This window comes from Epargyreus clarus, unplaced genomic scaffold, assembly GCF_041222505.1.
Source record: "Epargyreus clarus isolate Ecla_fem2 unplaced genomic scaffold, WU_Ecla_fem_2.2 ptg000008l, whole genome shotgun sequence".
In the NCBI taxonomy this organism is placed as follows: Eukaryota; Metazoa; Arthropoda; class Insecta; order Lepidoptera; family Hesperiidae; genus Epargyreus; species Epargyreus clarus.
The window spans coordinates 10,809,880-10,822,183 of record NW_027332216.1 but is presented as its reverse complement, the minus strand read 5'-3'; the positions used below and the strand labels follow the sequence as shown (position 1 = coordinate 10,822,183).

Sequence of the window (12,304 nt, the reverse complement as noted above, 5' to 3'; positions counted from 1 at the left end):
TTTTGAAGCCATGTTTTGAAAGAATCAAACGTTAATCTCCTTTCAGACAGAGCCTTATATATGAAATGTTAGAATTATTCATACGCAATCCTTACCTCTTCTAAAAAGTGCATAGCCACTGGTATTAATTATTATTAAAGTGCACAATGTAAAATTCTAATCAGTTCTAACAGATCTCAGCTTATAATATTGTTGGATAATATTATTTGTTATCTCTGATCATTTATGTTTTGCAAAGGATTTTATAGAGTTCATTGATCCGGTGGTTCTGACTAATTATAATCGATCCGGAAAGTTTTATCCGAGCGGTTGGTTGTTGTATGGATGACTATTTATTATAAGCAGTTGGTCTCAGTTGTTATAACAATACATGATATTACATTGTGAGGGAATTAAAAACGTATGATGGTTATGTCCATTATCGTACACTTCACCATTGCCAAGGAAAGAGTTTGATGGAAATTTATCCTTACTTCTACCACAAATACTAGTCCGTGGTATGAAATTGTGTATTGTATTATAATTATTTTTTTTATATTTTAATAACATTCTCAGAATGTGTTCAATGAAATCTTATCCTTCACGGGCATTAAGGCTTAAAAGCATCATAAAATTTGTTCAGTGAACACAACATTACCAACTTGGTATGCATAATTAGCTAGCATGATATAATGGTAACGGAGAAAAAAATGGAAAACTTCACATTTTTGTTTTTAAATATACTTACGCTATGTTAGCCCAAATATAATGGTAATGAGAGATCCGAACAACAGGCTACGGGTAATAAACAGATGTACGGGAAGAGGGTAAAACAAATTACAACTTCGACTCGAGTTGGACCAATTAACTTTCTGTTACAGCGAGGGAAATATGAAATAAAATGAAAAACAGCCTACGACCGCCCGAGGTTTTACGCGGCAAAACTTTTAATTAAGGGATTAAAAATGACATTAGAGTGAGTTCGAAATAAGGTAAGTTTTCTTTGTTCGCCGAACGTCCGCTAGAAATTCTTTAGCTAACGTTATGATTACCGAAACACTGAACGCCGCTGTTTCCCCGTAAATCTTGTTAAAACTTACTTAGTTTTCTCCGAGCGTTTTGTGAAAAGCGGATTCATCTTACGGACATTAATGATGATCCCCTAAAGAAAATAAACCCTTGTTAACATAACGATTTGGGTCAAAACATAGGAAGGTAAACTTAAAGGTGAGTGCTGGGATCTTATTTCAGCAGATAGGACGTAATTACATGCCATAATAACACAATGAATATATCATGTTTCACCCTATTATACAGTTGTTCGAAGGTGGTAGAACCCTTTGTGGTTCGACTCCGTCGGCACCACCGCCACACCTATTTCTGCCTAATAGGAGCAGTGTTAGGCGCTGCTGTGTTCCGTTTTGAAGGGTGTGGTAAGAAAGACATACATTTCTGAGGCGTTCCAGCTTAGTTCTCAGAGGGTGCATCTGTGGCCAACTTTAGGTATAAATATCTAATTATATCTGAGGTTGATTACAGATGTCCATGGGCGGCAGTAGCCACTTACTATCAGGTGGACTGCATGCTCGTCTGCTACTCCTATATTATAAAAAAAAGTTGTGTCAAAACTCATTAATATTAATTTATTTACGTTGTAGTTAACAATGTTTTTAAAATGATTAATATAAAGGAGGATCGTATTGAAAAATTAATATTTTCGTCCCAATTACATTTTTCCGCTGAGGGACTCGGAAAGTTTTAATTAAAGATTAAACGACATTACGTTGCCCGTATCGAAAAATAGCTTCCTTATTAGAAAAAAAATGTGAGCCGTCACGGGACGCCTGGTAGATGTGAAACATCGACATTATTTTGTAAAACTAGGTAATATGCAGAAAAAAACATATTAATTTTTTAATGTTCATATTTATAACAAATAAGAAAAAACTTTCGTGCGCTGCACGCCATCAGCTGATTTTGAAATACAATTCTGTCAGTCTTAATAAATTTATTCTCTGAGAAGAATGACATTAAAATTAATTAATAATTTAAAAACATTGTATGCAATGATTTTTATGTGAATTTTAATCTACCAAGATAGTAGATTTTACATTTGCTGGCGCTCAAAACACACCAAATATACGCGTGCTTAATGCACAGATAAATGCATACTTTAATTATAAAAAAATAATTAACTTACTGATGACTTGATGGTGTGTCATAGTGTGATTTTGCTTTCTTTGCAGAAGGCTGATCACTTTCACTCTCTAAATTATCACGGTCAGACATTTTATTATCAGAAAAATAAGCGGGCAATACTTAAAACATACAAAATACGTCAAGTGGTGTAAAACGAGTTAAAACGACTCCAGTCGCTCTCGCGCGGCGTAGTAATACACACGAATGTCACTGAACACGTTAAACGTCATTATTTTGAATTTTAAGCCTCAAAATGCCTTCTTGTGCAATGCATAAATGCAAAAATTATGCTCGAAAAAGAAACAAGATTCATGGAATCACCTATCACACGTAAATGAAGAGAAATTATTAAATTTTGTTTATTTTTCGTGTTCGATCCGCCATGATTACATGAGTAACCAGAAAGAGACAAAGTATGTTTTTGTCAATGAAAGTGATAAAGACGCAAAATGCATGACCATGCATTTTGCGTCTTTATCACTTTCATTGACAAAAACTTTCATTGATTGAATTGAACTGTCATAGATCAATGAAAAAATTTTCATTGATCTATGACCATAGATCAACAGAACAGAAGTGACATTTTATTGAAGCTCACGATGTTCATACGTGTATGTTATAGTTTAAGATCCCACTGCTTAATTTTTATATTAGTGTGTTTTAGTCAAAATATAACTTTTTATAGTTTATTTTAATAAAATAAAATCGATATATGGGAAATTCTGTATCCTAATCTCTAAATTTTCTTCGATATCTGTGGTAAATAATAAAAAATATTACCATAAAATTTATATAGGATAGTATACGGTATTTTAAAATTTCTTTAATTGAATAAATTAACCTAAACATAATTTAATAATCAATCTTTGTATAGCCAGAAATTAATCCTCAAAAAGACCACGGTAAGATTATATAAAATTCGCATGTCACGATGTTAGTTACTGTACTCCTGCGAAACGCTCTTACTGATTTTCATCAAAATTTATATGCATATTCAGTAAGTCTGAGAATTGGCTACTATCTATCTATTTTTCATATCTCTTAAGTGATAAGGGTTGTTCACCCTTAACATTTTTTTTATTTATATGGCAACACAATGTTTGCTGGGTCAGCTAGTACATTTATAAAATGTACACAACTTTGCAATTAATGGTCGTGTGTAAAATAAAACTGAAAATAATAAACATAAATTAGTAAAGATACTTCGCCGCCTTGAAATTGAATGAAGCCACAAACGGCTTATTAGTAAGTTTTTTTTGAATTCTTGACAAATAAAAACATTTTTAGAGAAAATTTACAAATAAATAACTAATACTGCGTAATTTACATAATAGATAAATAATTATTTCAAATATTTTAGGGACATTTTAGCACGGAGACGTGGCAAAACTTTTTTACGCAACTATTTCAATTCTCAAAACTGGGTACATTTTCTTGTTAGGAGTGAGTAATCTTTACTAATATACGATAATAAATATAAACAATTTTTAAATCGTATATTTTAAACCAGTCGATACATCTGTACATTCTTTCATCAAATTATATATTTATATAATAATAATTTATTTAGTTAAACTGTACTATAACATTTCTACGTAAACGATGTACTAAAACTATTATCGACAGTTCTGGACATTTTTTACCTTCTGTTCCATTATTTCATTGTCTTTGACAAGCATGAGTATCAATGAGAAATATACGTCCATACGTCCCGTTTTTAACGGGACAGTCCCTTTTTTCGATGCTTCGTGCCGTTGTCTCCGAAATGAACCGTTGCCATTGTCAATTAAGTAACAGTAAATATTATAATTGTGAAAAAAACATGGGGTGCTCCATTTATCAGTTTTCATAAAGCGCCCCACATTTTTTGCACAATTATACTATTTACTTTTCCTTAAATGATTCCTAGATTGAAAATTATTTTCTACTTTTTAGTTAATTTTATCATAAAAGCGTGTTTTTTATTATTTCTAACTATATTTTTTCAAGTAAAAAGTATTTGACATAAAAAAATCGATGTCCCGTTTTGACTGAAGTAATCATTGGTCACTATATTCCATGGTCAATATTTACGTTTGCGTACACTTGAAACGCAAGGTCAAACACTAGTTGTCTTTTTTTATCACATTGTTCTAATAGCTCTGTCCCTTATAGAACATTTGTCTATGTAGTTAAAGGTAATCGTCGCCACGCCAGAAATCTTTTTTACGTGCGGCTATAGATGTTTCACATCAAAATGAACTTCGTTTAATGGGTAGGCTGGATCCACCTAAACGTTTTGTAAATTGCAATATTTTACGAGGTACGAAAAAATAGAACAGTATCTTATATTTTCTTAGCCTTGAATACAGTTTCTTGCGATTAGGAAAGGAAAATTCAATTATTAGTTAACGTTTTATTAAACAAATATTTTTGTAGCGACATGAGCCAGTGGTCATTCTATTGGTTATCGTTTTAGTTGTCGTTACAAACTTTTTCGCCACACTACACCGACGACTGATCATATTTCCTTAAAGTACCCTTCAAAGAATTCTGCAATATATGAGGAAAGTTTAATTTAAAATTCACCCTATTTATTTATTTATTTTGCTAAGCATTGATCACGATTCTATATGCGGTTTATTATCATTTATTTACTAGAGTAATAAATTGTTAGTCACTAAGGGACTCGGGTTTTACTTCAAGGTAAATCATTTAAATTCTCGTGCTTGTCTTGAATTCGTTGAATGAAGTTTGCCGATAAGAATCCTTAGTATTCAACGTTTAGTAATAGGAGTTGAGAAAGGTACAAATCGATTTCCACTTGATTTCCTTTAACGAATTCCATCAAATTGAGCACCGAAGTCTGACTGAACATCCTCTCAGTTATGCCTCACGTTCAAAGTTACAGATTTGATTTACCATATTTTAATATTTTCCCATACAATGGAACTCACTACAAAGGCCGGATTGGAAGGCAACAAATGGGAGGTACTAGAAGCCTATTCTTATTCAAATGAGTTCTAAAGAAAATGTTCGACACTTTGATGTTACAATATTTACTCCATTTTACTGAACTTTGATACTTCTTTAATAAGTTTAAACATTTCGGACTTTAAATATGATAATGTAAAATAATTCGTTTTGAAGTTTCAACTACAAATGTTTTTGTTTTATGTAGTAACTGGCGCGTTAAAATAAATTTGTGTGACCTTAAGCTCGTAGAAACTAGAAATTTCTAAATGTAAGGTCTATTATGTAGTACGTGGGAGTACATGAATAATAAGCATGTATACACAAGTGAATATACTAACAAGTGTTTATATATATACGTGTGTTTATAAGTGTGATGACAAGATACTTTAGACAATAACAGTTCCATATAATTGGCCAAGTGCGTTTCAAACTTGCACACAGTGGATTACGTAAAACCATTTTTTTAAGCATGTGTTACATGATGGCTATATAAGTAAATTGATTGTAAAGTGTCCCCCATTACGGTTTAATAAATTAACTGAAAAATACTGGCGTCTTGTATGGGAGGCTCTTTCCATATTTTTCACCCTTTAATTTTTGGGTTTTTTATTATAGAGGCTATAGTAATACATACTCTGTACAAAAATCAAGTAAATATTTATTTGAATTTAGTAATGTACGTACGATTACTCTTACGTTATTTTACTTTACTTACATTATTTTTCAAGAGATAGAGCCGTGTGACAGTCAATCAGACGGACAGACGCACATCCGCGAAGTCCTAGTAATTTTATTACCATCTACGCGCGATTATAGAAAATATTAATCTGTATAAATAAAACAGTCGCAAAAATGAAGCTATTTTTGAGTTATTTACGATTACGATTTTTTCGGAACAAGTTTGATAAATATCACAATCACAGTAATAAACAAAGGAAAACAAAACAACGGCGCTCAATTTTGACGAAGTCGATAATGAGTGGAGTTCGCAAACAAGGCCATGTCTGACACAATTATACTTCTATCTATTATTTTGCCTCATTTTTATTTCTCGTTTCGTACAAAGTTACAAATGTCGTGCAATAAACATAAAGTTTGGATAATATTGCCTCCAACTTTTGAAGTCTATATTTTACGTACCTTCCGAGTACTGGGAATAATTACTGCGGTAATTTTTCTGTTTGAATATAATTTGCGTTGTGTACTCTTAAATAAAATGGGCAAGAATAGAAAATTGTTTTCGCTACAAGAATAACACGGTGATTGTACTTGGTTGAACGAATGAAGCAACTTTTTATTGTTATTGCTGTGGTGTAATGAATGAAGTTGTATTAAAAATAAAAATTTGATATTAATCATTATTGGTCATTAGAATGTGATTCGATTAAGCAATGATATTTTAAGTAAAACTCATTTAATCTGGTTTTTTCGCTATTGGAGAAGTCTGGAATATATCTATTCGATAACGTTGTAATGTTTTTCTTGCATATGTACTCGTATAAATGCCTCGTTTTTTGGCTTGCCCTACAGCCTAAATGGCCTGATGGGTTTTAACATTAAGGTGTTGAACTTGTATAAATGCTTTTAGCTATTAAGCGCTAGAATGTTTTATTTTTATAATAATTATCTAGTTTCAAATTTGGACACACATTTGGACACAATTATTAGAGAAAGCATTTCTACTTTACTTAGTCTACTTTGAAAGGAATTTGCTTGTTACATGGCGCCGTTATGGACAGAGTATCCCACTCGATACTTCAGCGGTCCTCGGTCAAATTTGAAGGGTTGTTAGTTTAACGACGTATCCCTAAAACGATGGCTTTTTATTCCCCATGTCGACGTTACAAAGGGATTTTTTTTGGAAAGTATTCTAGTGCAGACATAACTTATTTTCCTCTATGATAGTTTATTTTATAGAATCTGGATATGGGTGTCCCAATTTTTAAATCAATTTAAGTATTCAATCAAAATAAAAAGCTTTTGGGAAAGCAAATGAAATAAAGTATTCTAGTACAGTAAAATCTAAATAAGTTGGAATTATTTTTAATCGACATGAAAGTCGATAATTTTACGATTTATGAAAAGATTCAAAGAAGCTCCTATAATTCATCATACATACATTCATACTTGACTTTGGTATCAGAATAAAAACCGTGTAGTCGTAGACCACCAAGTCCATGTTTATGTTATGTTTATGTCCATGTTATGTTTATGTTATGCCTGGAGGCATAACATAAATATTTATTGCTTTTAGAAACATTATTACCACATTATTACACCCAGAGAAAGGATTTGACATTGTTAAAGTACTTTTGTTCTTCTACAGTTGAGGACAACGTGCTGTCCCATTCCATTCGTCAGCTGTCTCCAGCTAAAGTTGGGGGCTCCGTAGTTTTGCGCTGCGAAGTGTCCCCGCAAGTTGGCCTTGTTGACGTCACGTGGTTACAAGATGGATTGCCGCTCTCTTCAGGCTACATGGGTGCCGGTAAGCTTAGCTATTCTTATATTTACCGGGCTGTGAAAGAAGGACCTATTTAGAAAGTATGTAATTATATTTTTTTAACATGAGTTGTGACCTATACAAACTAAACGGTGGACATATTATGATAATTTTTAAATTCTTCTTCGTCTTCAAATCAAAAAAATCTAAGTAAAGTCTTAATGCGACTTTTTAATGATTACTCGTTTTTATATATATTTTTATCATAGTTAACCATTTGAAGTAATTTTTATTATTTTCATTTAAATTACGAGTAAATTCAGTCCTTAATATTTGGTTGTATGATTTCAAAACTAAATATTAAGTTTCGCATTATATTACAGTGTTTGTACTCCTTAGAAATACAGAGAGACCTGAAATATTAACTTAAAAAAAAAAATGTGAGCCGTCACGGGACGCCTGGTAGATGTGAAACATCGACATTATTTTGTAAAACTAGGTAATATGCAGAAAAAAACATATTAATTTTTTAATGTTCATATTTATAACAAATAAGAAAAAACTTTCGTGCGCTGCACGCCATCAGCTGATTTTGAAATACAATTCTGTCAGTCTTAATAAATTTATTCTCTGAGAAGAATGACATTAAAATTAATTAATAATTTAAAAACATTGTATGCAATGATTTTTATGTGAATTTTAATCTACCAAGATAGTAGATTTTACATTTGCTGGCGCTCAAAACACACCAAATATACGCGTGCTTAATGCACAGATAAATGCATACTTTAATTATAAAAAAATAATTAACTTACTGATGACTTGATGGTGTGTCATAGTGTGATTTTGCTTTCTTTGCAGAAGGCTGATCACTTTCACTCTCTAAATTATCACGGTCAGACATTTTATTATCAGAAAAATAAGCGGGCAATACTTAAAACATACAAAATACGTCAAGTGGTGTAAAACGAGTTAAAACGACTCCAGTCGCTCTCGCGCGGCGTAGTAATACACACGAATGTCACTGAACACGTTAAACGTCATTATTTTGAATTTTAAGCCTCAAAATGCCTTCTTGTGCAATGCATAAATGCAAAAATTATGCTCGAAAAAGAAACAAGATTCATGGAATCACCTATCACACGTAAATGAAGAGAAATTATTAAATTTTGTTTATTTTTCGTGTTCGATCCGCCATGATTACATGAGTAACCAGAAAGAGACAAAGTATGTTTTTGTCAATGAAAGTGATAAAGACGCAAAATGCATGACCATGCATTTTGCGTCTTTATCACTTTCATTGACAAAAACTTTCATTGATTGAATTGAACTGTCATAGATCAATGAAAAAATTTTCATTGATCTATGACCATAGATCAACAGAACAGAAGTGACATTTTATTGAAGCTCACGATGTTCATACGTGTATGTTATAGTTTAAGATCCCACTGCTTAATTTTTATATTAGTGTGTTTTAGTCAAAATATAACTTTTTATAGTTTATTTTAATAAAATAAAATCGATATATGGGAAATTCTGTATCCTAATCTCTAAATTTTCTTCGATATCTGTGGTAAATAATAAAAAATATTACCATAAAATTTATATAGGATAGTATACGGTATTTTAAAATTTCTTTAATTGAATAAATTAACCTAAACATAATTTAATAATCAATCTTTGTATAGCCAGAAATTAATCCTCAAAAAGACCACGGTAAGATTATATAAAATTCGCATGTCACGATGTTAGTTACTGTACTCCTGCGAAACGCTCTTACTGATTTTCATCAAAATTTATATGCATATTCAGTAAGTCTGAGAATTGGCTACTATCTATCTATTTTTCATATCTCTTAAGTGATAAGGGTTGTTCACCCTTAACATTTTTTTTATTTATATGGCAACACAATGTTTGCTGGGTCAGCTAGTACATTTATAAAATGTACACAACTTTGCAATTAATGGTCGTGTGTAAAATAAAACTGAAAATAATAAACATAAATTAGTAAAGATACTTCGCCGCCTTGAAATTGAATGAAGCCACAAACGGCTTATTAGTAAGTTTTTTTTGAATTCTTGACAAATAAAAACATTTTTAGAGAAAATTTACAAATAAATAACTAATACTGCGTAATTTACATAATAGATAAATAATTATTTCAAATATTTTAGGGACATTTTAGCACGGAGACGTGGCAAAACTTTTTTACGCAACTATTTCAATTCTCAAAACTGGGTACATTTTCTTGTTAGGAGTGAGTAATCTTTACTAATATACGATAATAAATATAAACAATTTTTAAATCGTATATTTTAAACCAGTCGATACATCTGTACATTCTTTCATCAAATTATATATTTATATAATAATAATTTATTTAGTTAAACTGTACTATAACATTTCTACGTAAACGATGTACTAAAACTATTATCGACAGTTCTGGACATTTTTTACCTTCTGTTCCATTATTTCATTGTCTTTGACAAGCATGAGTATCAATGAGAAATATACGTCCATACGTCCCGTTTTTAACGGGACAGTCCCTTTTTTCGATGCTTCGTGCCGTTGTCTCCGAAATGAACCGTTGCCATTGTCAATTAAGTAACAGTAAATATTATAATTGTGAAAAAAACATGGGGTGCTCCATTTATCAGTTTTCATAAAGCGCCCCACATTTTTTGCACAATTATACTATTTACTTTTCCTTAAATGATTCCTAGATTGAAAATTATTTTCTACTTTTTAGTTAATTTTATCATAAAAGCGTGTTTTTTATTATTTCTAACTATATTTTTTCAAGTAAAAAGTATTTGACATAAAAAAATCGATGTCCCGTTTTGACTGAAGTAATCATTGGTCACTATATTCCATGGTCAATATTTACGTTTGCGTACACTTGAAACGCAAGGTCAAACACTAGTTGTCTTTTTTTATCACATTGTTCTAATAGCTCTGTCCCTTATAGAACATTTGTCTATGTAGTTAAAGGTAATCGTCGCCACGCCAGAAATCTTTTTTACGTGCGGCTATAGATGTTTCACATCAATAATAATATTTAGATTGTCTTCAGTATCTTATATTTCAAGTTACATTTACTTATAATGTTTGATGTTTACTTACAGCTGGCGTATTTGTTTTTTATTATTTTGCGTAAATAGATAAATAATAAGATCTCTTACACAATCTTTATTCTTCGACATTCGAACTATATTTCATGTTCTTACATTACAGTGTTAGATAAAAATAGGTATCGATTCCTTTAATACTTCAACATTACCGGTGTTTACTAAGTGATGAATATTATTACCATTATCAAGGATTCATGGCTAAAGCTTTTATCGTAATGTTAATGTGCTATTAACCCTCCCCTTATCTTGTAATAAACAAGAACATAAAGCGAGCCGATCACTTCTAGATTCACGGTGGGTGTCCGGGGCCCACGGATTATTACTGGGCACGGATCTGACGCAAGCAGATATACAGGCTGACTACTCATGTGTGGCTCTAGACTCTCCTAGCCCGGTGTTAAAGCTTACAACAGATGGTTAGTATCACAACTATTTTGGTACTTCATTTTGAATTTGTATGTCTATAGATATTATAGTTTACAACATACTTTCTTGAAATTAACTCACTTTGATTTTCAGTTTTCACGTTTTGCGGACTTAATATAATATGTATACTTAGTTTTAATGAAGAGTATATGTAGAGATTAGGTGTATGTAGAGAACGAACGGCAAGCAAGTAGAAATTTTGTATTTCACTTACTATACGTCTATTTTAAAAGACGTTAATAAAACATATATTTGCGTAACTATTTATTATTGGATTTTGTTAATATTGAAATGTTAAAATATTTGTTATAACTATGTGTAGCAAATGACCATCCATTTTCCAAAATAGATAGTAGCTGGTTGGAGGCGATAGAATTAAATTCCATCGAAGCTCGACTTGGCGATACTGTGATCATACCGTGCATATTACGACATATCAATGGACATACCATAACGTGAGTATTTTTAACTTTTTATAAGACGGCACTTTTATAGTTAGTTTTTAATTATATTCATCAAAAGCACCAGTCACAAAAATCTTTAAAAATACATTGTTTGTCATGTATATAAAAACATAATTACGATTAAAATAGAAATTTTATCTTTGAAGTAAAATTATAAGCGTGTATCATAGTCACACAAATACCTTCACACACATACACACAGAAATCAAAATTCATTATTTAGGCCATAATAATTTCTCTGGTTTAATATGAGAAAGAAGTAAATTATAATAAACTACGTAAATACCTAAATCATATAACGCTTTGTTAATTATTGGTTATTAGTATGACTATCGTAAAATTCGAAAATAACTTTTACGAATTTAGCGTTGTGTTTGTGTTGTGTTATAGTCTTTAGTAAAGATTAAACAAATAAGAATAGCATAGTGGCTATAGAAGGAATAAATGGTCAGTTGGCAGCGACAGGAAGTGAGCGGCGTGTGGGTGAGCGCGGGGGAGGGCGTGGTGCGCGCCGGCACGCTGCTGCTGCCCGGCGCGCGGCCCCACCACGCCGGCCGCTACGCCTGCTCGCCCGGCTCCGATACCTCCCCGCGGACGCTCACTAGGCTAGTCGTGTACGAACCGCTCACTGTCTCCGTTACTCCTAACCCTTTGGTGAGTATTGCTTAATATTTCTGGATTATTGTATTACCTTTTTTGTGTTTTTGGCA

At 31.8% G+C, this 12,304-nt stretch overlaps 1 protein-coding gene across 1 annotated transcript in view; it reads left to right on the top strand.

Moving 5' to 3' along the window:
• LOC140744420 (cell adhesion molecule Dscam2) overlaps positions 1-12,304 on the top strand; it is a 77,435-nt gene that overhangs the window by 24,579 nt on the left and 40,552 nt on the right. The window contains exons 4-7 of the mRNA XM_073076000.1: positions 7,460-7,618; positions 10,992-11,120; positions 11,480-11,585; positions 12,047-12,248. Coding sequence (XP_072932101.1) covers positions 7,460-7,618; positions 10,992-11,120; positions 11,480-11,585; positions 12,047-12,248 — 596 coding nt within the window. The remainder of the gene's footprint in view (positions 1-7,459; positions 7,619-10,991; positions 11,121-11,479; positions 11,586-12,046; positions 12,249-12,304) is intronic.